The 25,278-nt window shown below is 40.4% G+C and overlaps 7 protein-coding genes and 1 long non-coding RNA gene across 9 annotated transcripts; 5 read left to right on the top strand and 3 right to left on the bottom strand.

Annotated features, from left to right (window-relative positions):
• Window positions 1-111: 111 nt before the first annotated feature.
• Window positions 112-1,038, bottom strand: LOC129596330 (uncharacterized). The gene is made up of 3 exons (XR_008691412.1): window positions 1,012-1,038; window positions 734-817; window positions 112-650 (listed from the first exon to the last, which is right to left on the bottom strand). It is a non-coding gene; the product is annotated as an uncharacterized LOC129596330 (long non-coding RNA).
• Window positions 1,039-1,505: 467 nt separating this feature from the next.
• Window positions 1,506-6,957, top strand: LOC129596320 (integral membrane protein 2B-like). The gene is made up of 6 exons (XM_055493562.1): window positions 1,506-1,699; window positions 1,836-1,971; window positions 4,285-4,467; window positions 4,690-5,034; window positions 5,286-5,396; window positions 6,302-6,957. The coding sequence occupies exons 2-6, from the start codon at window positions 1,897-1,899 to the stop codon at window positions 6,584-6,586; spliced, it is 999 nt and encodes a 332-aa protein (XP_055349537.1). The 5' UTR covers window positions 1,506-1,699; window positions 1,836-1,896; the 3' UTR covers window positions 6,587-6,957.
• A 199-nt stretch (window positions 6,958-7,156) lies between these two features.
• LOC129598527 (succinate--CoA ligase [ADP-forming] subunit beta, mitochondrial-like) lies at window positions 7,157-11,276 on the bottom strand. 2 transcript variants are annotated; one of them, XM_055496499.1, is made up of 13 exons: window positions 10,967-11,276; window positions 10,647-10,852; window positions 10,367-10,571; window positions 10,077-10,233; window positions 9,822-9,921; window positions 9,589-9,751; window positions 9,026-9,250; window positions 8,803-8,842; window positions 8,609-8,730; window positions 8,465-8,532; window positions 8,004-8,118; window positions 7,722-7,931; window positions 7,157-7,455 (listed from the first exon to the last, which is right to left on the bottom strand). In XM_055496499.1, the coding sequence occupies exons 3-13, from the start codon at window positions 10,436-10,438 to the stop codon at window positions 7,381-7,383; spliced, it is 1,347 nt and encodes a 448-aa protein (XP_055352474.1). In that variant the 5' UTR covers window positions 10,439-10,571; window positions 10,647-10,852; window positions 10,967-11,276; the 3' UTR covers window positions 7,157-7,380. The 2 variants fall into 2 exon arrangements, with proteins under 2 accessions (XP_055352474.1, XP_055352466.1); XM_055496491.1 differs by lacking the exon at window positions 10,647-10,852.
• A 109-nt stretch (window positions 11,277-11,385) lies between these two features.
• Window positions 11,386-13,143, top strand: LOC129598539 (putative OPA3-like protein CG13603). The gene is made up of 2 exons (XM_055496509.1): window positions 11,386-12,072; window positions 12,394-13,143. The coding sequence occupies exons 1-2, from the start codon at window positions 11,931-11,933 to the stop codon at window positions 12,900-12,902; spliced, it is 651 nt and encodes a 216-aa protein (XP_055352484.1). The 5' UTR covers window positions 11,386-11,930; the 3' UTR covers window positions 12,903-13,143.
• A 2,300-nt stretch (window positions 13,144-15,443) lies between these two features.
• On the bottom strand, window positions 15,444-17,526 carry LOC129595065 (glycerol-3-phosphate phosphatase-like). Its single transcript, XM_055491976.1, has 5 exons — window positions 17,243-17,526; window positions 16,989-17,056; window positions 16,735-16,827; window positions 16,379-16,531; window positions 15,444-16,017 (listed from the first exon to the last, which is right to left on the bottom strand). Exons 1-5 carry the CDS (start codon window positions 17,319-17,321, stop codon window positions 15,472-15,474), a joined length of 939 nt encoding a protein of 312 aa, XP_055347951.1. The 5' UTR covers window positions 17,322-17,526; the 3' UTR covers window positions 15,444-15,471.
• A 95-nt stretch (window positions 17,527-17,621) lies between these two features.
• LOC129595072 (vitamin K epoxide reductase complex subunit 1-like protein 1) lies at window positions 17,622-19,259 on the top strand. Its single transcript, XM_055491987.1, has 4 exons — window positions 17,622-17,855; window positions 17,982-18,202; window positions 18,375-18,484; window positions 18,629-19,259. The coding sequence occupies exons 2-4, from the start codon at window positions 18,006-18,008 to the stop codon at window positions 19,021-19,023; spliced, it is 702 nt and encodes a 233-aa protein (XP_055347962.1). The 5' UTR covers window positions 17,622-17,855; window positions 17,982-18,005; the 3' UTR covers window positions 19,024-19,259.
• A 135-nt stretch (window positions 19,260-19,394) lies between these two features.
• On the top strand, window positions 19,395-22,220 carry LOC129595082 (coiled-coil domain-containing protein 12-like). The gene is made up of 5 exons (XM_055491997.1): window positions 19,395-20,125; window positions 20,425-20,501; window positions 20,916-21,022; window positions 21,403-21,514; window positions 21,806-22,220. Exons 1-5 carry the CDS (start codon window positions 19,956-19,958, stop codon window positions 21,919-21,921), a joined length of 582 nt encoding a protein of 193 aa, XP_055347972.1. The 5' UTR covers window positions 19,395-19,955; the 3' UTR covers window positions 21,922-22,220.
• A 307-nt stretch (window positions 22,221-22,527) lies between these two features.
• LOC129594607 (translation initiation factor eIF-2B subunit alpha-like) lies at window positions 22,528-25,029 on the top strand. Its single transcript, XM_055491359.1, has 7 exons — window positions 22,528-22,800; window positions 22,870-22,971; window positions 23,079-23,224; window positions 23,420-23,536; window positions 24,135-24,392; window positions 24,459-24,584; window positions 24,722-25,029. Exons 1-7 carry the CDS (start codon window positions 22,788-22,790, stop codon window positions 24,878-24,880), a joined length of 921 nt encoding a protein of 306 aa, XP_055347334.1. The 5' UTR covers window positions 22,528-22,787; the 3' UTR covers window positions 24,881-25,029.
• Window positions 25,030-25,278: the final 249 nt, after the last annotated feature.

Raw genomic sequence — 25,278 nt, 5'->3', positions numbered from 1 at the left:
TTCCCATCTGGCAAACATCCGCCGGTACTTGAGAACGGCAAAACAGAATCACCACATTATTATTATTACTCGTATTTATCACTGAGCAAATAACCCATTTAATCCGGCGAGGGTAACATTCTGGTACGGGATTTTAAACCTGGCCAAACAGTAAGGAACTGCAAGACAGTCCGAAAAATCAAATTTGACACTGCTGAAAGCATTCTTGAAACACACCAATAATACGAGTATCCGAAGAATATCAGAAGAATTACGATTAGCGAAAAATGTACACATTTTTTTTTAAACCTCCAATTAAACAATGGTTATTCGCCGGCTTTTTCTTTGCTTTCGCCTTGATTACGGTGCGGTTTCCTTTCCGAAGGTTGTACGGCTTGACGTGCTGTTCGAATTTCACCAATTCGACGATGTACTGCGGCACATGGAATTTTTTCTGCTGCCTGATTTTGTGCAACCATATCGCTGCCGTTTGTTGCCATCTGGTAAAAAGCGGTAGGATCCCATACTTGCTCGTGAACGATTCCGTGGGTCTCCCGCGCAATTTGCAGCCACTCGGAGGCCGCTATGATGCATAATGGCCAATGTCTTGCCACTTTTGTGGAAGCGCACGGAAGCCCTGCTCCACACTGGGGAGCAGTGTCCAGATGAGACTGGACACAAAAGCATAGAAAAGCAGAATGCTTTGGGATATTGGTAGGCGACTTTCACACGATCTAACAATGATATACCGTACCGAACATGCTTTTGGATCTTTTTAACATGATCGGTCCAATCTGAGATGTTCTCCAGTATCACTCCCAGCAGATGTTTCACCGATCTTTCCGGTATAACAACGGATGACCGTTTAACCGCGAATCTAACATCAGCGTATCGCTATACGCTGATGTTAGATTCGCGGTTAAACGGTGAGCTTATTAGCATCAGTTGTGTGTACTGTATGTAGATATAGATATCTGTATAGTAATATAGATATAAACACTTGCAAAGTTGCAATTATGCGGTCGTTCTTACTGTAATTTACGCTAATTTGAAAATTCCTCCATTTAACAGCCAGGAGAATCCGCTTTGCAACCGGGGAATGTACATGGAACGCATCGTTTTGTTGCTTCCGGTATCGGGAGCGGGAAGATGACAACCCCGGAGAGTACTCCTGTGAGGTACCGTGCACGCCTGACATGAGCTTTTTTAATCAGCTGACAAGTGAGCTTTCGTAATTTTACCAAAAATTCTAGTGAGTCCCCGCGTATTTAACAGTTTACGTAATATGTACAAGTAAAAATAGTTCAATAATTATTATTAATTTTAATAATAAGCTTTAGTTCTATACGAATGTTCATACGTATTGTACCCGGTACTGTATGATGTCTGCGGCGACCCTGCGTGTGTGGTCTGATCCATTGCGCTTGCACAAAGGCTCGTGATAAAGCCAAAGGATTGCCGAGGGCGTGGCTTATCCATCCATTTGCTGCCAAAGGCAGACGATGCGAAAAGTCAGGCTGTCGTGTTGTAAACTTGAAAAGTTCCCACTTTAAGTCACTGCATTCACTTTAACTCGCATATTGGATAAAAAATGTGAGACGCATACTGTGATTGCCAAGAAAACTGGAGAATTCCGATTTTGGTGCTATTGTTAGAGTAATTTATTACTGTGCTGGATCGCATTACTTTCACGGATCGTTGTGGAAACTGTGCGAGGAAGGTATGTGCATAATTATGGACAAGAATAATCACAAATTCACAAGAACATTTCCACCGTCTACCAAATGCTGACTGCTTTATGTATTGCACAATCTGTTTACTAAATTTGTAACTCGACAAATTCTGCTGTATTGCAGACAACGAAACTAAATGCTGGAATAATTTTCTGCTTAATAACTTGCCTCGCCATACGACAAAATGACGATTGTAACGAAACCCTTAACCGATGAGAAGAAAGACCTCAAACCTTTGGTTGTGGATAGCGAGAGTGCGGTAAGTGAACATGCAAATAATTAATAATGTCAACATGCGGAGCAAACGGTATCGGTAAATGTGCCATCCAGGATAAAATTTTCATTGGCTTTAGAAATTTCAAGATTTCACGGTTTTCATGAAATATTTGCACGGTCAGTCGCTTTATGAAGTAATTCTTAGAAACGAAGTGCCTTCTGCTGATGGTCTAGGTCACTTTCCGATAAAATCGCATGCTGTAATTTGCACGTTTGTGTTTCGTTCGTTCTAGTCTGTGATGCTTTCATGTTATCTTTCATTTTTATCGCGTAATTTCTGTGGCAGAGTTGAGGATTTTTGTTTACATTGCGCTACATGCGCGGTAGAGTTAAATTCAGCTAATGCGCATTTGGTATGATGTTGTTTACTTGATTACATGCTTTCCTATCAGGGTTTGGCTGATGCGAAATTTATGTGAAAAATAAACTGGTGCTCAAATTGACGTAGTTTTAGCTTGAAAAATTCATATAATTGGTTTTAATAAAATTTTTTTCCTTGGCTCTGAATAAAAATAAATGGGAATAAAATTTAAATGTGCCAGCAAAGAGAAGTGAACTAGAGCAAGCAGTGCATGAATTAAATTGTGAATTGCTAAACGCTAAATCTCACCTCTTTTTCCATTTGTCGCAGTTTTAATCGCAAAAATTCTGCGTAAGATTTTTGTCCTGAAATGTGCCATGAAATGTTATGCTTTTTTAATTGTTGTGAATTTAATCGTTATAATGTTGCAGTTCGGCTTTTTTGCTGTTTATTAGGGATTAAGTATCTTTGCCGAGTCATAACCTTGAATTGCGCCGGTATTTCGAATTCCTCGAATGCTTAGGTGATTTTCTCATAAACATCCCGGATATAGCGTGCAGCAACTGCTCGGGAATAGACAATCGATTCCCCTACACGGAATCTGGTTAAATTTCCGGCCGCCTGCGCACTATACATCATCCTCGGCGCTCTGTAGACCAGCGGATGGTGTTGAAAAAAGGAACTATTGATTTTTCCGGCGCGCTGTGCAGCGATCCGAAATAGGGATCTGCATATAGTGAGCGCAGGACTTTATACATTTTTCTCTGCTTTTTTCTTTGACGTGAACGCAGGCTTTTGTCGGGAGACTCTCTTTGTACAAGATAATCAGTGAAGCTGACTATTGATTTCCAATCCACATTTCCCTCTTCGCGTTTCGAATCAGAGTCCAACACCTAAATGGACTCTTTGTAGGGAATTTCGATGATAACGAGCGGAAAATTTTACATTGCAAGAAACAAGTTAGCTCGGCGCTATTATGCAATCGGTTATGACAGTTTTAGTTTTTAATGACATTTTCATGTATGTCGGTTGAAGAATAGCTGTTTTAAATGGATTAAGCCGGGTTGCTTTCAGTTCTCTGAGATATACTGGCCCATTGTTTGGACATCCAGAATGAATGCATCTGCCTGAATTTAGTGTTCTCTTACAATTCTGTGCCGACATAGAATGAAACTGATGTGCATATACATACTACATTTGACACAAACGAAATAGTTTTTGTTTTTAATTTGATGCTGGTAGTTTTGAAGAAAAACTTTTTGGTAAAACTTGGTTTTCTAAGTGCCCAGAATAAAAATGTTCCTATACACTTACGTGGTGCGGTAAAAGTTGGTTGATTTTGATTTAAAGAGGGCTTAAATGTTTGATTAGACGGAGTAACAGACCGTACAAAAAGTTGTTGACCAGGATTGCTGGTGTTTTGTTCTGCATCATCACTTGCCCGTTAGTGAGATTTCAGCAGACCTTGGCATACAAATCCAATTTTTTCCTAACTAACACATGTCTGCGCTTTTTATTTTGTAGAAATAGTGAGGTAATTAAAATGTATAACGATGAAAGAAATATCAGCAGTAGGACAAGCGACAACGCGTGTAATTTGTAATTAAAGACATATAATATTCCAGTTATGTGTACTTCTGATTCATCCACATTTCTCAGTTTTCACTCTAAATATACCGGAAGTTCCTATATTCTTGGGTATGCTGCGCACGTACTGGTGCACCAATACGAAAAAAGAATTAGATTTAAAATGTGGTAGAAGTCCATAATAAGAAGAAAATTTAGCATTTTATTATGACTTACTGTATATTCTGATTCAGAGAGTTGTAACCGTGAGTTCGGGGAGGATGAACACGTGCCTGAATATCTGTGTAATGTAGTGCTTACTATGTCTGTAGCGCATAATTATGTTTCAAGCGATGTTTAACACAGGAATGGTGATAATTAGTCTATTCTATATTACCATAATTGCTAATGTGTAGGATTCTCTTGCAGGCTTTTCCAGTTGATCCACCGCCTTACGCACCGGATGCAGAGTCTCAGATTACGGTTTATCAGCATCCTTATCGCAAACACCGCACTGGCTTCCTGATATGCCTGGGGTTATTGATTGTGCTGACCATTGGATGCGCCACCATGGGAGGCATTTATTTGTACTATCGCTTTTCTCAGCCAGAGGTATGGTTAGTTCATCTTTACAGTTAAAAAAACGAGCTGCAGAATAATTGCATCTTTTTACATGTTAAACTTTTAACTGTTCCCGGGAAACAATAGGAAATAACTTTCAATAGGAAATGCGCTTTTTGCTTGTACAATTGCTTATTTGTTATTCACAGCTGTAGTTGCATTGATGCAGACATTTACTGAGATAGTGTACGCACACCATGATAATGATTTCAGGGATACCGTGGCACATGTCGAATCCGCTTCAACAACCCGCAGTTTGACTTTAACGCACAGCCAGACGACAGCATCCCATCAGCATCATTCCAGTCACAGCCCAATTCGCCCTTGGCCGCCGACGTGGTTAATCCCTTCCAACCGGCTCGCAATCGTCTACTGAGCACCCCCACGGAGTCCGGCGTCAACGGTGACTTGGATCTGGATCTGCGCCGGATAATCAACAGCTTCCAACAGGATTTCGAGCTGGATCTGCGCCGACAAATGTGGGAGATCCTGCAAACTCCCCGTGTGCCGCAACTGGGCTTAAATCAGCCATCCCGCTTCATTCATGATTTCAGTCTGGTGAGCAGTGCGATGGATACATGATCTGATAATATTATATTTTTGTAAATATTTTCGAGTTATCGTATTGTAGCGCTTTTTGTAGCAATTTTTGTAGCTCTGTCACCCACTACTTGATACTTTACTATGTACTATATATATAACGTACTTGTTCTTTTATGAATTTTCCAGGGCCATAATGCGAAACCATTTAGACTAAGGTTGTGCACGTATTTATCATTAGCTGACTGTTAGATTTGTTGTCTTTGTAGAATTTGACAGCCATTTACGACATACAGAACAGCGAATGCTATATCATGCCATTAAACCGTTCAGTCATCAAGCCGCCTCAAGATTTATTCGAATTTTTACGCGGCATGCAGGTACGTTATCGGTAATTGTAAGCAAGGGTGTGCACTGTCCACACTCCACACAGCTGTTAAAGGCTACGCTATTGACCATATTATGGACATGAAAAATGCAGTTGTCTTTGAGCTTTGGACTCGTTTTCAGGCTAACGCTGTTGGTGTTGGTCATAACTGTTTATCGGAATTCAGGAATTGCCACGCGCACGCATTTCCCAGTCTGTAGTTGTTATTAGCACCATTACTAATAACATTTTCCATCGGTCCACTGTGTAATATGCACTGAAGAATGCAAATACGGCAGAGATATAACATCGGACTGAACTTATGTCCGTCGTCTGGGCGAAAATTGTTTTAGCGATTACTTAAGGTTTTAGTGTGGATACTGCCACTGTCACTGCGAATTATGCTGTGAATTTGTTTACCGTGGGTCATTTCATGTCAAACAATCTTTCCGGTTGTCAACCGCGGTTGCAGGATAATGATGACTTCGTGCTTGTAACTCGTTAGTAAACAAAATAAGTGGTTTGTCGCGGATAGCTTACTAGTTCACTTTGTAAACTATACGCCGTTAAAATTAAGGTATTGTATTTTGAAAATAAATTACGCTTTGTATTTTTGCGGTACAGATAAAGAAGCCTATAGTTTGCTTGGCGAGGCATTGAATCACTTTTGGTAAAAGTTGAATTGAACGTGAAGTTGAAGTAAGTACTTTTTGGCATTATTGGGAAAAGTTCTATATTTGCTGGTTATCAGTTTGCGGGAGGATCGTCGTTTTGGTCTTTGTTAGTGTTTTTTAGTGGTGGGATAGAAAGTTGAAAGACCGAAAATACAAAGCGGATCGATGGATAATTAGAGCAAGGGCTATAAATTATTGCCGAGAATGCCTTAAATTGCTCTAACATGGACTGGCCGTTTTGTAGGATGGTAGTTACACACTGGATGGATCGGTTATTCGGCAGACGTATTATGTTGACCCACTTCCGGTGATGGACTACTCCGTACTTGGACCATTCATTACTCGCGAATGCCTAAAATTCCCGACTTACTGGCTAATCGCTCGCGATGATGCGGATGTCAGTACTAATACCGATAATACGGCTGAGGAGCGAGTCCGACGCAGTGCCATTGCCGATCAAGTGACCAGCACATTCGGCGAGTTCGTTGGTAGTTTGCACACTGTCAATATTGTCAAGCCGAAAATCTAATTGGTCAACAAACACTCTTAATAAACAAACACGCTTTAAGGATTCCGCTGGTGAGGTTTTTTTGTACAGTTTTAAGGAGGTTTTGTTCTCTTTTCCTGACGATAAACCCGGATGAATGTTTCTGTTTTAATTCTACGTGTTGCCGGGGCTGGTGTGGTGGTTGTACAATTGCCAGTTTTATCCACGTTTGCACACTTGATGATTGCATGCGGCTTAATACAATAGCGTTAAAGTTATTGTAAAAAAACAATGTTAACGGGTTCCATGACGTTGCGCACTTTGTTAATTCAGTAGCGAACCTTCTGATTGAGACAAAATTTGAATGTATTCTTAGTAATGTTAATTTACCAATAAAGCGTTTGGAAATATGGTTTGATTTGTTCCAGATCACCTTTCTGCAGTGTGGGGTAGCACACTTGTTCAGCGGCTTCAGCCTCACTCTGTGTGATCTTTTTGAGTTTCGTGAATCGTGATAATAAATAGCTACTAATAGTAATTACTCACTTGAATTGAGGTGTAGCTTTTCGCAGGCAAGAAAGCTCAGTTCATACTTCTAAAAAGTATCTTTATTATCACAACATAGTGAACGAAGTCAAACCATTTAGCACAAGTACAACTGAATTCATGCATCGTAAAACAAAGTGTTAGCAACGACTAGGACCGGTAGTGTCGGGGCTGACCAATGGACTTTTTAAACACACTCGGACATCAAAATATCGTACTATAGAATAATAAAGCTTACTCAGAAAAACGAGATTGTACAATCCATCTGTTGACAAAATAAAACGCTTTGTTTAAATAGGCAGTTCAAATTTCACATGAAGTCCACCTTCTTTCGCTAACCGGACAATCTGGGCGAGCTTGACAGCCTGTAATGGAACCGACGCAAGGCATTAGAATAATTTTATGAATTTCTGACTCTGACGCTAACCATCTCATCACACTAGCAAATGTTCGATTTCAAATTATTTATTCAGGAAAACCATGGTCTTATTTATTCAGGAAAACCATGGTAAAGGAATGTTATCAAGCTACCATCTTTCAAACCCTGTTAAGTATTTCAGACAATTTCCTAATTAGACAAAAATTACTTTTTGGGAAACAATATAAGTTGTGGTTCATTATCGGTTCATACCATTTTCGCAGCATCGTCCAGATTGTCTTCAGCCAGAATTTTGAGTCCACTACTGGCTATAAGAACTTTAGCGTCGTCGACGTTGGTGCCTTGCAGTCGGCAGACAATAGGAACTTTTAATTCTAATTTCTCTGCCGCTAATATGATCCCTTTCGCGATAATATCACAGCGCATAATGCCGCCGAAAATATTCACTAGCACGGCTTGTACCTGCAAATACAATTCTCCATGATTCATCGGTCAATGTTTACGTCAAAACCAGCTTGTCCACAGTCAATTTACATTGGGATCGGATGTGATTAATTTGAAGGCATCCATTACTTGTTCCGCAGTGGCACCTCCTCCCACATCAAGGAAATTAGCCGGCGATCCGCCATGCAACTTTATAATGTCCATTCTGCAACGTTGCAAAGTACAAACAATTAGCTGTGTTTCTATCACAAAGGAAAAACACCTAGTATCTGACAGCAAAAACTTGAATACGATATACAGAGTACATAATATCTATATTCGTATCAGAATTCACAATGCAACATTTACCGATAAGTTTCATATTAGTTGTCCACATAACAAATTTTGTGCTACATTTACAGAACAAAAGCCTCTCCAGACGAATCATAAAACCGCAGTTGAAAAATGTAAGTAATCAAGGGATAAATTTGATGAAACTGATATATGCAAGTACGTACAACATGTGCATAATAATTACCGCTTATACTAATGTCGTAATATGTTACCCTTACGTTGACATGGCCAGACCGGCTCCGTTGACGAGACAGCCGATGTTCCCATCGAGGCTAATGTAATTAATCTGCGGAGAATAAAACGGAAATGCACAGACTGATTCCCCGAAGCTGAAATCAAAGCACACAACACTGAATGCATACATTAGCTTTGGCCGCCTTCGTCTCCCGTTCGTCTTCCTGACTCCAATCACGCAATGCAAAGGTCTCCTTTTGTCGATACTCGGCATTATCGTCGAAATTCAGTTTGGCGTCCACACAATATACTGTCGCAATCAAGCAGACAATTTAATTATGACGAGCACTTAAATATGATCAGTTAGCACAAACCGGCTCACATTTGCCACTAGAGTCTTCAGCTAACGGATTAATCTCCACCTGTAAAAAGAAGAATCAGTAACGGGAGTAATCGATAAGCAAAATGACCATGATCGATCAGTTTAATTTTTTCGTAAACGTGATTAATTTACTGATAATTTATCTTAATTTACTGTAATTTACTAATTTACATTTGCTAGCACTGAAGAAGCACAAAACTGGAAAACAAATATGGCAACAAACCGTTGTAGCGTCCTTGTCGAGAAATATTCGATACAATTTCATCATAATCTTCGCAGCTTCTTCGGATAAATCGTCAAATCCAACCGATTTTGCGAATTCAAGGCAATCTGCTGTAGTAAGGTCCTTTTCAATATTGATGGGAAAGGTTTTAATGGCATCCGGATAATCACGGGCAACTTCTTCGATATTTACTCCACCATGTGAGCTCGCGATAAATGCTGGGCCCTGTAAATGCAAACTATGTTGTTCCATCTCGAAAACTGAATACGTTCTGGAAGACGGCAACATCGCTGGTCAATGGTCAGAGAAAAAGAATAACGCCAATGACAGCCACAAACTGTGGCATTAACAACAAATGAAATTCATGCACAAAACTACAATTACTTAATTGTCGAAATTTACGAATAACAGAAGACCAAAACAACACCCCGAGACGCAAAATGATTTCTAAAAAAAGGTTTCAAAAATTTTAAACAACTGATGTCATTATTTGCTGAAACTACGCTTCTGCTATAAAAATATTCTCAGACTGAATTGTTTAACATACTGCCATTGCAGTTTACCTGAGTAGCTCGATCCATAACAACCGCAAAATAAAACTCTCGTCGCGTAAATAAACGCTGGCTAATCATCACTTGGTTGCATATCCGTCCCTGTTCGCCCGTCTGTTTAGTAATCAGTTTATATCCAATCATCTTTTCCGCTACTTGCTCCACTTCCTCGGGTCTGAACACAAAAACGTCTTCCAAATGCAAACTAACATGTTTCAAAAATAAGATCACAATCGTCAACTTACGAGAACACCATCTTGACACCAGCTCGCAAGCCCGAATCGAAGTATCCTTTCCCTCGCCCACCGGCCAAAACTTGTGCTTTGATCACCAAGTCTTTGCTTCCTACCCCAATGCAGACTCAATAAAATTTTTCCCCCATAACATCGCTCCATTTAAATATAAACAAAATAAAACTTATGCACTCTTTCCTGAACAATGCAACACATAGAGCACAATTCAATCATATACATAACAATATGGCAATAAAATTCACAAACCTATTTTTTCTGCAGCAGACCGAGCAGCTTTGGGAGTATCAGCTACTTCGAATTTTGGTACAGGCACTCCTGCATCCTGAAGGATCTTCATCGAGATATATTCATGTACGGCGAGGTTTCGGACTTGCTGTGCAGCAAATCCAAGCGCTGGAAAGCTCTAAAAACATCCGGTTTTACAACTTAGTCGTTTAATTACGCTTCGGCTTGATAAACGAAATTTATGTTACCAGTATTTGTACAGTCAGGACAGATATTCTAACTGCAAAGTACAAACTCAAGCAAAGCCTTACATTTTTTAATAGTTCGCCAAAGTTTGCTGCTGGACGGCCAATCCTTATGCCACACTTCGAGAGCAGCGACATTTTGGGGGTGGGTGAGCAAACTCACAATCAGAAACTAAAATAGAGACCCCCCGCGATACAGCAACGTCAGATGCTGGCACTTCCCTCGGACTGAGTTATACGCAGCCTGCACAGGACGGACATCCAGTTTTTCCTGTCCATAATGATAAGGCATACAAATATTACAGCGAGCACACGCAACAACAGGAACGACAGTCACGACACTAACTTTCTAATGTTACACGCCAAAATTCTGAAACACATGTGCGACTGTACGGATTTCCCTAGAAACCATGTACAAGTGGCACTTCAGTTCGCAATTCTTAAAATATATTCAACAAAGATTCCAGGTTTTACTTCCTTCCACCACACTCAACCCATTCAAGACTGCCAACAACTAAAAAACTTCATCCAGAAAACAGCTTACACCACTGACTGCAACAAGAAACAGTGAAACAGTCTTTTGTGAAGCCGTACGGCGCGCACTTACTCGAAATCGCTATAATTTTTGGTCATTTTTTCTTTTCGAGAGAAAAATTATAAACATACCTCGTCGCAGGTGAATGGAGCGCTCACTCAGTAAACTTGGGTAAAGGCAAAAATGGGCGAACTCGAATCTCGGTCGCAGAGATCTCTGCAGCGTGGGAATTCGTAAATGGGAATCAGCTGCTGTGTCGATAAATGAATACTAAGCAATATACTGCAGTTACGTAATGGCGTCTCGAGATAGTTTATCGAAATTCAGAAGAAATTACTAACATCCAACGTAATAAATAATAAATCAAAAATTAGGCTCATTTCTAATCAAAAGTTGGATTACGTCCAAAATTTTGAAAACAATCTAAAACGCTCACACCCTTGAACTTCTGCAGCTGAGCCCGCCTCTTTCTGTTATCCAGTTTGTCTTCCGTACCACGTGATTCATCGCTTATTAAACACGTAACCGCCCTACAACAGAAATGGACATACACTACCCGAGGACGAAAATGTTGCTTCCGCTGCCTGGATTTTTCGTGTTTGCTTTTGGAGAGCTTGAATATTTGGAATTCTTTCAAATCATTCATAATATCTTTCTTTTTAAATCCGCTTCTGTTTGCTATAATATAAATGCTACCAAGCGTACCATGAAGTGAGAAGTGCACCTCTTAGGTGTGTGTGATCTTTCTTAAAAATACGCAGTGTCAACGGAGTCGCCGTTTGTTCCAACCAGTGAGGCTGTTGAAGAACGGTTGTGACTTTTCACTTGCCAGTTCCAAATCTTTATAGAACATTTTGCTTTGTGGGGACGCTCTGGGCTAATAATTGAGCGCTTAATTCGGAGCTCTGTAATATCTGAATTCTCCCGTTTCTTATGGTCAGTTATGATGGCTTCGAGACGTGGGATCATTGGTTCCGCTTAAGCACCTGCCAAGACCTCCACGGTGGGTGCCTAACACCTGACGGTTGCGTCATTCTCATTCTCTGTGGAACGGATATCCCGGAAGATACTCTTGGATAGCACTGTGTTCTCAGGATGGTTGCGGCTGCATTTCCCTTGGCCAAGCTGGCCTACTTGGCAGTTCGTCAGATCAGTAAACCGATAGCACAAGGCATTCAGACGCGCGCGAAAGCCAGTCCTTTCTTCAGAACCTATATTTGCATGCCACCTGCTCAGTGTAAGTGTCTCTACTGATGTAGATGTCTTTACTGCAGTGTAGGAAGCAGTGTAGGAACTAGGAAGCACAAAATTTATCTGTTAACGAAATTCTTAATATTGGTCTGTAGTTCTGCTTACGCTGCAAGAATTTTGCGAAGGCTTTTCTTTGAACTTTGCGTTAAAATTTATATAAGCATGGGCCCATGGCTGTTCGAAGCAGCAGATTGCAACAGTGCAATATAAAAATTATTGACGACTAGTTGAACCCGTGCAAGGTTAATAATAAGTAGATTCGATAGTCTGTTACAGCATTACACTTTTTTTATTCCTGACTTTGCAGTTTATCATTGGGCGGACGTGAAAATCAAGATGTGGATGCTCAATCTTGGCCAGCCCGTAAAAGTTGCAAAGCTCAACGAGGAACAGGCTATCGAGCAGGGCGCACAGATCTTGGGTGAAATGATAATTTTCAGCATTGCGGCGCTGTGCTTGATTGCGGATTACATTCGATCCTCCAGGAAAGAGCAAGCCAGGGAGGCCGCACACGAAGCACGGCTCTTTGCAATGGAGAACAGTATTGTGGATTTGGGAATGGCCATTGAAAAACAAGATGCTCAGATTCGTGAATTGACACGTGTTTGTGTGGCGCTGAAGCCCAAGAATGTCAAAGTTCCGGAGTACAAACCGTTGGCGCCCATTCGGCTGGACTTTCGAAGAGAGATGGAGTCGGTTGGTGTTCAAGTGGATCCGCCCAGTGATGCCAGACCTAAACCGACGACAGCTCCGCTGCCAGCACCCTCTTCGTCGTCCACCGTTGTGGATGTTGATAAAAAGAGGCCTTCTTCGTGATGGACGCGGGCAGCCGCAGGTTGAAGGGAGGTTTTTATTTTGTTAATTTTACCGGTGCCTGTGTGTGCTCTTTGCTTTGTTCTGCTGTATTGAACATGAGTAAGTTCGATTGTGATATTCCACGGACGTTAAGAGTTTGATGTATGTAAATTTGTGTGAAAATCCTGGGATAATTCAAGCTGCATTTAACTTACGGTTTTCTGTGGCTGTACCGTGGTGCATATAAAAGACTTCCTGCATGCGAATAGTAATCCCTTATTATGCACTGCACCGTTAGCCTACCGTAGGTAGTACTTGTTGCTACTCAGTAATACTTAAGAAAACAATAAGATACATTACTAAGGAAATTACATTAACTACATTACTAAGGAAATTACATACAGTACATTAATAAGGAAATTAAACCTCATGATCATGATCAATATTAGTATACTTATTACAGAAACTATAAATTAGAAAGTCTTAAATGTAAGTCATAACTCACGAGTATCGGAGTAAGTAAGTATGTAGAGACGATGAGTGCCGCAGTAACCCACAATCTGCAACAGCAGCGTCAAATTTTGTCATCCGGCTTGAATTAGTGCAGTTGAAAATTGAAATTATGGCCATTTTGGGCATTTTGGTACGAGTACAAACCTTTTTCGTCATGTTTTATGTGCACGTGCGAGGCTTTTTACAGTGCCGAAATTACTTCAACCGTAATAAGAAATGCTTTGTTCGTTTACTGATTATTATGTATATCATTCAGTTATCAGACACTTATCAGTACATACATACTATTGCATACGAAAAATCGCCGCGCCGTGCTTTACCGAAACAACTAAAGCAAGATATATAGGGTACTAAAGCATCAAACTGATCAAAGTAAAGTGCTGATTATAACAAGTAAGACAAAAACATTTTCGAATCCGATTAGCCATTCTGAAAAGTGAAAACTACTTACATTTACGGTCTATCTTGATTCTTGAATCGGACATTATTGTATCGGACATTATTGTATTTTTTCCTGGTGAAATTTGAATGCTCATGGCTCTTGCCGGCTGACGAGATGTGATGTGACTCTTGCCATTTAACGAGATGTGACTACTATGTGAATTGTGAGGGCTTCTTGCGAGTATTTTTCATTTTTGTTCGCTGTTGTAACTGTTTAAAAATCAAGTGTGGATAATGCAACAATATTTATTAAAGATAAATTAATATTGCAGCAACTAGCCATATTAAAGCAGAAGAATGAAAATATAAATATACCACATATACCACATTTAACAGCAGTAAGTAGAAAGTACTCACTTAGGTACTGTAATATCTACAAATGCCAAAGTTGACTGATGTAAATTTAACGAGCAACAATAATACGTACTCCTTTAAAGTACGGTATCGTGACAAAGGTGCCCGCTTGAAAATATGTAGTAGATCACTACCGGTGCGTTTGTGTTTGTGACCGCAGATGTTTGGCTGCATCAGCTGTTCGCTGGTGGGAACTTTCCGAAACACAAGGATTGGTCGATCGACATTCGACAATTTAAGTCAATAATAATTTTATATTCATTTCAGTGCTGCTGCCACATCCACTATTCAGTTTCTTCTGAGTTAAGAACTTTTTCGCCGTTTGCAGTCATTCGTGAACGTTTGGGACTTGTGCTTTTATACTTAATCTTATTACAGTCTTGTCACTATTGTGTTTGGAAGTTGACTGTTTAATTAGCTGACTGACCAGGATTAACGTACCAGAAACATGTCCTCTGACTCCGGTGATATGAACATTCCAGACGAGAAAATCCAGAGCAAGCGACAAGCTGAAAAGCTGGCAAAGCATGATAACAAAGGAAAGCCGGAAGATGTGGATGAAATCAACGCGGTTACGGACAACACGGACCACAAGCATCACAAAACAAATGAGCAGAAGAAAGCTGAAAAGCGAGAGGAACACGAAGCTCACGCTACGGATCGCAACCAGAAAGCGTCGGATTCCCATCCTTGATCAGGTTCCGAACGGGATAACGATCAGGCTTCCAAGTTTCAATAAGTACTATTTTGTACAGTTTTTTTAAGCAAGTTGGGATATGTTTGACCCTAAAAATTCGTAAAATCAGTTCCAGTTTCTGAGTTTCATTTGTTTTAGACATACTTCTAGTTTACCTTGGGCCTTACCTGTTTATTTGCTTGGTTTAAACGAAATCGACCGTTTTATACTTAAATTTCGATTAAATTCAGCAGATTCAGTGCGTTTCATCCACTTCGTATTAATAATAGGTACAGTGCTAACCCTATTTGGTTTTGCAACAAATAGCGATACAGTTAATGAGGAAAAAGATGAATGCTACTGTTTATAATACATTTATTCAAAAATTTTAAATAGTTTAAACTTAATTTTATTCATTTAAACTTAAGTTTCGAAGTTCGAAACGTCGACTGGTCACTGAATGTGACACTTACGGAATACAGTACAGTACATATGCATTTATCTAGATTACGATGTTTTCATTTAATATGCGCAAGTTAACAAAGTTCTGTAACAGAATATACAAAACGCAAGCTCCATCCCATTCATGTTTTCAAGTGTTTTCCTTTAATTGATCTGTTCCAGAAGTTCCTTTAAAACATTAATATCACTCATGAAAAAATGCGGCACCAACAGCTTTTCCTGTGGATCAGAGCTGTTTTGGTATTTTTCGACCTCCTCCAGCGTAGAAACACCGCTTAATGCCATAACACTTTTCATCCCGCATTTATGAGCGAGCAAAATATCAGTATTTAGGCGATCACCGATGAAGACACACTTCGCCGAATCCAACTCAAATTCCTTTTGCAAATACTCAAACATCAACGTTTCCGGTTTGCCCATCACAGTCGGAATCCGGTCAGCCGCCATGGCAATCGGCGCTACTACGCATCCCGTGCCGGGCACGACAATGCGGCTGGATGTAGTAGGGAAAGACTGGTCGGTGTTGGTAGCCACGAAATGGACCAGAGGCTTCTTCAGATAGCTGGCAGCTTTGAGGATCTTGATAAAACTGATGTGAGGATCAAATCCCACAACCACTGCGTCAATGTCGTCCTCCAACTCCACAGAGCGCCATTTATCCTGCGTGAAGTTTTCGCCAACTGGATCGGGCTGGAAAAAAAACATCACTTCCGACTTGTGCATGCACAATTCAATTACCTATACCGCATATAGTACAGTACTTACTTCGTTATTTTGTTATACTTCAGTTATACTTCATTCTGCATTTAATATTCCAGTGTATATTAGCTCAGATAGGTAACACTGACGGTATTGGAAATAATTTCAGTAATTTCTGCAACTTTGCATTCAGTCTAGATCTCCTTTACTCATCAATTCATAGCAGTAATCGCTCAGCAGGTTAACTCTTTTGGTTACGCTTACAGTTTGCAAGCGTTTTGGTATGTACAATATTCCTAAGCTTTCTTGATTAACTGAATATACACACTACATAGCGAGTGAGCAAATGTACCCCCAGTCCAACGGAATCAATCCCAACTGCATTAAGTTCATCCGCAATGGAAACGCATCCAACAAGGTAAACTTTCGGACGGCATGTGAATGTTGGGCGTAGCAAGTCTTGAAGGTACAGTGCCGCGGAATGAGCCGTACAGACTATCTCCTTCTGCAAAAAATAAAGCCAACTGTGATTTTTTCTGTTGCCACGATTATCACACGCAAAACTATTGCAGCATGATAAATTATTTCCTGTTCATAAATCTGAAGAGCATTTCGGTTGCGATAGTTTGTACACGGTATGGGTATCACCCTACACCTCGACGGTACAGTAATGTCATAAATTTGAATTTGCAGGGATGCAAAATTTACCTTTTCGGCTGGTAAACCGAGTTTCCGGCACTTTTCGGCATACTGCTCCCTGGTGGAAGTACTGTTGTTTGTGACGTAGAACACTTGCTTGCCCTGTTAAAAAATCTTGTGTCATTAAATCATCAGCTCAACGCGTGATGGTCACCGACTCACCGGCTATACGATCTTTTAGGAAAAATGTATCGCTTCACGTTTAATTAAGCGGTGCGACGCAAATAAGCCGCGCAACGTCTTATAAATTTCAAACTTCTCACCTTAGCTTTCAAAAGCGACAGCGCCTCGGCAGCACCGGGAATCAAGGTATTTCCATGCCACAGAACACCTGAAATCCATGAGAAGTTGTAGAAAAGTGCTTACGCAAGTAACAGTACTACTCTGACTACCGATTTTAGTTTTCAAGCGACCATTACAACATTTGCCAATACGCAAATAAAGGACATAAACAGACAGATGGGTTGTTTCTAAATAAGCACTGCACTGCAAATCACGTCGTATCCCATGTTCGTACCATCGCAATCGAAGAGGAAGCTGTCGTGATTCTTCAACAGACATTCAAAATTTTGGAGATCCAGGGGAACCGCCACCATTTTTGGCCGTCTCGCCCCCGTGAATGAGGATCAACAGGAAATCACAGCCGTTCAGTTCGAACAAAATTTATATTTCTTCTTATTGCGGACAGCATTGAAATGTTAAATACATAGGACATAGGTGATAGGTATAAACTTTTATGTTTTTTTAACGACGTTTTTTCGGTTTTTAAGTACTTTTTATTTTCAGAAATGTTCTAGTAGTATGGTCATAATCTTACGATCTCGCGCCCGACACGCCGGTAGACTCCGCCTCCGTCGTGAGTCATTCATTGATTGAGTTGGAAGACGAAAAAGATTGACAAAAAATTCCTCGTTTGGCATTTGATCAGATTCCCGATCACATTTCAAAGAAGGATTCCCATGGCATAATAAGACGCTCTTTCTTCGGCAAATCTGATCACACTCGCTTTGTACAAAAATATATTCGTGATCAGCCATTATTTCTGTTTTATTGATTCAACTTCAAGAGCGCGTTTGTAAATCTCGCGTCACACGGTAACATTTTGCCGCGGAAATCTTCCTTTTGTACTTGTAAGTCAACTGAAAATGGAGTTCATCTGTGCTCCTTATCATCAGAATCTTTCTGTTAAAAAAGGATTGCTTATACCTCAAATATACAGTATAGTGTGGTTGTAACTTTGATCGGCATTCTTTCAGAAGGGAAAGAATAAATACAGAATTATGGCTTCCAAACAGAAACCAAAGATTGTGGGAGACCGGCGATGGCTTCGTCACCTGACTGTTGTCGTTAGTCTAATCGGGCTCGGGATTTCTGCATATGGATATTACGTGGAGATCCGGTTGCATCAAGATCCCAGCTTTAAACCTCTGTGCGATTTCAATAAAGAAGTTCGGTGCAGCAAAGCGTTGTCATCAAGGTGCTTGAGCTGAACGTCTTAATTATGCTTTTCAGCTTCAAAAATATACGAACGATGTTCACGCGCTGAATTGGCAAACAGCTAGCTAGCAGAGTAATTTGTATTTATTAATTTGTATTTGTGTTTAGCAGAGTAGTTTTTGGTCTTGGTTGAATTAAGCTGTTGCTTGCAGATACGGCATGGGTTTTGGATTTTTGGGATCGGTTTTCGGCGAGAGCCACATGCTGAATCAACCAAATACTTTGTATGGGATTATGTTCTACGCATTGATGGCTTGCTTAGGTACGTAATCACCGTAAATAATTTTTTTTAGAAGTAGAACCTACATGCCTGCTTTTGACCAGTTTGTAGTTTGCGGTTGCTGGTTTTATCTTTTTTTTCGAGTTTAGAAGTAAGTAACCGCTGAGCACTTTTTTAATTTTGTAGGTTACGCACGGAACGCTAAAGCCTCCTTGGTACAATTGAATCTGGCCTTCATTTCGTGCTTGGTTTCATGTTATTTGGCCTACCATTTGGTCTTCAACTTGAAAGAATGGTGTCCAGTGTGCATTGCTACCTACGTGGTGAATATTCTCCTGTTGTTGCTCAGCATCTTCAAGGGTAAACCCAGAATTGCCGGTTCGAGTGAAGGAGGCAAACCAGCGCGTGCCACCTCGGCTGTGGATGGAAAGGCCAAAAAGGATGATGACTACAAGAAAAATTTGCCCCAGACCAAGAGTGATACGGGTAAACAGTCTTATGCTCAAGCAGCCAAATCTTCGCCCTCGAACTCAAAGAGCAGTGGAAGCAAGTCGTACGCACAGGCTGCAAAATCAAAGTGAAACTGAATACCACTGGACGATGTGATATTGAAGTAAATGTTGTCCTGTAAATACCGCGAGGACTGTTTGTGTGTCAGCTGACGTTTTTATTAGTACAATAACTTAATTGTGAGTATTTTTAATGGTTAATAATTTGTGTTGTTGTTTTTCACCTTTTGGAACGGACAATACGCATCTGCGATCTCGAGAAAACTTAAAGTGCACACCTGGCATAAGGAAATGTGTATAACGATGTACGAGTATTTGACGCGTGTTTGTGCTTTGGGAGAATAACGCATCAGAAACCATCATGAGATTGTCGCCTAGAGATACTGAAGTTACAGTACTGTATAAGTCTGTAATTACTAATTGTAATAGTAAGAACTACCCAGTATCCAGTTCATTTTGAATCTGGAGTTTTCGATGCTCTAGAAAATTGTCTCTCTTCATTGCAAAGGGCAAGTGCAAAAGTTTTCCCGCGAAAGTAAATCTCGAAATAAAATTGATTATTATAAATTGATTGTTTGACCCCGAAACAAAAGTGATTGGTCCGGGTGGCGGTTTCAAGCTTGTTTTGACACCTTCCAGCTTCCAAACTTTTTGCAAGCTCGACGAGTGTGGATTAGCAATTTTGCATTCCTTATGTTTAACATTTTGTGCCTGCCTAAACTGAGTAGACTCTAACTTTTAAATAAACTCTAAAGATTCTGAACCTGTTTTTGAGCAGTTAGCGATCGTTCTGCTGGTTTGATTGTGGAGCTGGAGACATCTTTTGTCGTTCGTAAACACTGAATTCCGCACGAGTAGTGTCGTGTAGACTCTGTAGAGTGTAGAGTTTAGACGAGTGTAGACTGTAGAGTGTAGACGGTTATTATTGGACGAACTCGTGTTATCAAGAGCTTCAGCTTTTGGCACATTGGACCTTCTTAATTGCCGGTTGCGATTCTGTGAGTATGGCAGACAGTGTGGGAAGTTTGGAAGATGAGGCTCAGAAACGACGGGAACGTCTGAAAGCGATGAGAAAACAAACGATGGACGAAGCGTCCGATTGCACTGAAGCTATACCTGGTTCTCCCCGCTCAAAAAGGCCTGCCGACGAGGCAGAAGCTCCTGTTCTTCCAAAGTGAGTCGAATTCTCTTTACATCGTTAGCTGGTAGCTCTATTCGTAAGCCAGTTATGGACGATAACGCATTTCCACTGAAATACATAACAAGCGATTTATGCAAATCATTAATCATAACTAAGATGAGTTACATTTATACCAGCGAGTCGAAATTTGAAGGTATTTACTATTAACTCTATTAAGGTATTTTGTTAATCGGAGGTGGTATTTGTGTTTTTATCTTTAATTCTCCAGGCATTGTGTTTTTAGCGTTCGGTGAAATTGTACGACCTTTGGACTTTTGTCGTTTTTTGCTTAGGCCAAAGTTTCGGAGTTATAACCCAAAAAGCGAAGAGCTTCAAGGCGCGGTTCTGCCGAAGGCTGTACCTGTTGATGGTATGTACGATGTACAGTACAATGCACGGATAGACTAACGTAAATGATACTTCTATTAATAAAAGTTTGCAAAATTTTTTAAATACGAATTAAATTTTAGAACGAAATGAATAGCATTTAGCTGATGATAGCTGTGTTTGCGTTAACAATAAGAAAAGTTGTATGTATTTTAAGGAGTTTAGTTACTAGTAAGTGGATTAGTGCGCACAGTGCGCAGTGCATTAGATTAGTATTCGCTATTTGAGTTTGATTACTAATAGTCTAATATCATTATACTTCGGCTTTGAATCATTTTCGTCATCTACTCATGGCGCATAACATAGAAAAATACCTAATTTGGGTTTTGTGAGACGAGAGTGATTTTTTGGAAAGCCTCAACTCATTTGGATTTCATTTGGTTATTATGTGTTGCAGTAAACGCACTAGTACGCGATCAGTTGGAGGCAGCTGCTGATGGAGGGCTATCGGAGAATATTGGAATAGGTGGAGAAGGAGAAAAATCTCAGAACGTCGACGATGTGGTAAGGATTGCTTGCACCTCGCGAATTTACCCCGGCGATATGAGTGTTTGAAATGGGCTGTTTAAACCTTTAAATCTCCGGTATACATGATTGGGTTTTGAACTTGTGATCATATTCCAGCGTTGCGTTCACTGTACAGTGTACACCGTTACACGCATGCTTGTTTTGATCAATTTTTAATGAATACTATTGTTGACGGGGGCCGCTGTTCTTTTCTTTTTTTAAGCAAATGTAAACCACTTTTGTAGCCAGACTCGAAAATCTTTCGCGAAAGCAATTGCTGTCTTTTCTACCGTCAGGAATTTATGCAGTTGTATGTCGTACTTCTGCGTAGTGGTTCAGTGCTGTTGCAGGTTTACGCCCTTCCTTGCTTTTTTTAGCAACTCCTGAATCTGGCACCTAGGAAACCCGATTGGGATTTGAAGCGTGATGTTGCGAAAAGTTTGGAAAAGCTGGAAAGAAGAACACAACGCGCAATCGCGGAGTTAATACGTGCGTTGTAGGATGATATCTTGTACAATACTTTTTAAAATGAAAGAAACACTGTGATGTCAATTATGCATATGAATAATAAGGTCAATTGAATATCGAATTGTAAGCGGTGTAGGTATTTTAGAATAGGAGCGATACTAGCATTGATTTTTCACGAAGCGATTCATGCATTGGTCAAATTATGAAATTTGTTTTACGAGTACGTTTCTTTTGTTGAAAAGATATTCTAAAATCTCAATAGTGTGCATTTCTTAATTTTGCTTGCTTTGCGCAGTTGTTGTTCTTTGACAGGAGAAAGATTGGCAACGAGCAAGGATAATGAAAACCAATCAGTGGATCTTGCACAGGCTGTCACATGGGGTGCGAAAGCTCAAGAGCAGTCAACAATTGATGATTGGGAATCATAATATTATTATAAACGCACGAGGTTGGTTTAAGGTGCACCTTCTCTCCATTTCCTTTCCAGCAGGTGTGACTAGCCAGTAGCCACTATTGAAGATCTCCCGCCCCTTTGGGGCCTTGGTTTTTTCACCTTTCGGACAAAGGAATTTATGTTGTTTTCAATGTTATAGTAACCGATTACAACGCTGAATGCGTAAAAAATGGATTGATATGAACTAGAAGTACTAGTACTTACTGGTTGGGCTGCTTATGAAGTGTGGCCGCCGGCCGGTACGGGTTATGCATAATAAACAGAATATGAATAGCCGCCAATAAACAGTTATAAATAATAAATCAGAATGGCTTGTAGCCACCGTAACTGCAACAAAACATCTGCTTACAGCCGGTGCCGTTTACTCCGAATTCACAACATGTTTGCAAGCATGAATGTCAACAAATTATTAAAGATCTGATATTTTTGATGGTCCAAAATCACTGTAAAATACAAATCACCGGCTGCAGTAGTGCACTGTTAAACGCCGCAGCCACCGGCACATGAACATACGAGTACTAGTATTGTGCTTGCTGATTGTTTATAGTGGCGCATACTAGTGTAGGTGCATTTGCATGAAGTTATAAGTACTTAAGTTACTAAGTCCATGGCTTGCTAAGTCTTTACAGAATCATTTCGTTTCGTTGGGAAATATTGCATCTACAGTTATTTATCGTGGTTTGCGTTACAGGTTTGATCATTAATAAGAATTTCTTGCACCCGGATTGTTCGTTTGCTTTTATTTACAACTGTTTTTCCGATTGAAAATCATTAACGCGTGAGAGAAAACTGAAGTGTCTGGGAGGCTGACTTCGATTTCTTAATCGCAGCTGACTCAAGATGGATAAGTCTGGTAATGTTTATTTCCCGTCGTCCACGATTTGCGTTACTTGTTATGCTCAACTTTTACTTCAACTTGCAGAAATTCAGAGGTATTTCTTAAGCACGATGAAAGACAATCCCGATTTGTCGCCAGCTGTGGCGGCCATCCAGACTTTGATCGAGTTTCTCAAGCTCAATTCAGGTACGAGTATGGCAGAAACCAAGTAGCGCACAGTGGTTATTTGTACTGACTATTGCATCAGATGTGTGCTTTGTCATTTGGCTGATGTTTTACGTTATGGGCTGCAGCTGAAACTATGGTGGAACTGCGAAAGAATCTTAAGGATGCGATAGAACGACTATGCGCAGCCGACAGTTATATTACGGGAACCTCCATATCGTCTGGATGTGAATTGTTTCTCAGATTTATCACTTTGGCTGCCTTGGACCACTCGGTAAAACTGGGCTTAGTATGCAGACTTTGCTTTATTTTGGGGTAATTTTGATTGCTGGCAGACACAAAACCTGTACTTATCATGAAATTCAGTCAGCGTATCTTATACATTCAGATCGCGGAAATTTTAATAGTAAAAAAGTTGCAATAATATCTGACGGCATTTACAGTTCTTAAATTGTTGTTCATTCTGTAGAATTTTGACGAGTGTAAGGAGGTACTGATTGAGCGCGGGAACATTTTCCTACGGAACGTGGCAGGATCTCGTGATAAAATTGCCAAATATTTCCATCCGTTTATTCAGGACGGCGCGGTGAGTTATTTATTTTATATGATTGCTGCTCTAAAGCATTTTTGAAATGGACATCGTTTTTACCATCCGGTGTACCTTGTGTACGTACGTACAGTGGTACATATTGGGTATGAGTCGTATGACCGTTCTCCTACGAGTATTACTTTCTAATTAAGTACGATTAATTACTTCACGGGCTTCGGTTTTTTTAAATTGCATATGGCATGAAAATACAGTGTACTGTGTACACTGTACCGATATTAAGTAACGCCATCGCAGTGATTGCACTTTTTATTACATTTTATCAATAAGAACGGTTAGGTGTGGCATAGTATCGCATAATGTGGATTGTGGAATATCGAAGATTGTATTGCTGTGAAGCTCTCTCTCAGTTTAATTTTAAAGAATAAAATGCGCTTCTTGTTAAACACGAGTTTTAAGAATGCTGCTGAGGTGAGTAGTTAATAAAGTTTAAAGGGAACCTGTTACCTGCGTATTATTATTACGAGGCTTACTAGTTCTATACATGCTTATACGTTTCGGGAGAGACAGACGGTAATTAATTGATGGTCTGTGGTTACCCCTTTTTGTCAGATTTACCAAGCGGTTTTTTTTACAGACAATCTTGGTGCATTCCAAATCTCGTGTGGTACTGCAAGCGCTGAAGGAAGCTTTCAAGCACCGAAAGCGCTTTCATGTGTACGTGACGGAAGCCAATCCCGACAAGTCTGGCGTTAAAATGCACGAAGCCATGACAGAGTGCGGCATACCTTCCACTGTAATACTGGACGCGGCGGTGGGTTATATCATGGAGAAAGTCGATCTGGTGATCCTTGGTGCGGAAGGAGTGGTGGAAAGCGGCGGAATCATCAATAAAGTACTTTCGCGCCTGCATTTGATTTATACTTAAAGTGAGTCAGTCATCGTACGTACTGCTTTGCAGATCGGATCTTTCACGGTGGCCATTGCGGCCAAGGAACACAACAAACCGGTGTTCGTTCTGTCGGAGAGCTTTAAGTTTGTCAGATTATTCCCGCTCAATCAGCGCGATGTTCCCAATCATTTTAAGGTACGAATAGTTTGATCAGGCAGTATTGTTTGCCATCGACTGCGCTGTCTGCTGGATTTATACTGTACGAATGTTTCTTAATGTTCTTAATGTTGTCATGTTAATAACAAGTAAGTAATTTGATTTTTTTGCCGCAGTACACCCAAGCGACATTGTTGCGCCACAAAGAAGATCTGAGCAAGGAGCACCCATATTCCGATTACACTCCTCCTAGTTATATTACCCTCCTTTTCACTGATTTGGGTATTTTAACTCCGTCCGCTGTGAGCGATGAATTGATTCGGTTGTATTTATAAATATTGTCTTCCTTCACTAGTTTGTACTTCGGCGATACGCGAATTGTTTTTCTGTGTGTTTCCCGTTGATAAATTGCTGATTCACAAGACATCCTTGCGACGTACCTTTCTTAGCATAGATTTATTCTTTTTTTCGCCTGATCTTCGCCGCTTGAGCGTTGAACTCCAGACATGCTTACCTGTCTTCAGAACGTTCGGAGAAAATTGCAGTTACTTTGGGAAAAGGATACGACAGAATTACGACGGAGTAACTGATGGGAATCGATCGTTTCCGTTTGATTATGCAGGGCGATCGAAAGCGTTTTGGCACCTGTCCGTGAATAGGTGTGCTTAATGCACGCTTCCGGTACACCTTGCATGGGCAACGGTGTGTCAACGTTATTTACGTCCTTAACAGC

The sequence above is a fragment of the Paramacrobiotus metropolitanus genome, unplaced genomic scaffold, assembly GCF_019649055.1.
Source record: "Paramacrobiotus metropolitanus isolate TYO unplaced genomic scaffold, Prichtersi_v1.0 Parri_scaffold0000003, whole genome shotgun sequence".
Taxonomy (NCBI): Eukaryota; Metazoa; Tardigrada; class Eutardigrada; order Parachela; family Macrobiotidae; genus Paramacrobiotus; species Paramacrobiotus metropolitanus.
The sequence above is the reverse complement of the archived record's forward strand: the minus strand, read 5'-3'. Positions and strand labels throughout refer to the sequence as shown.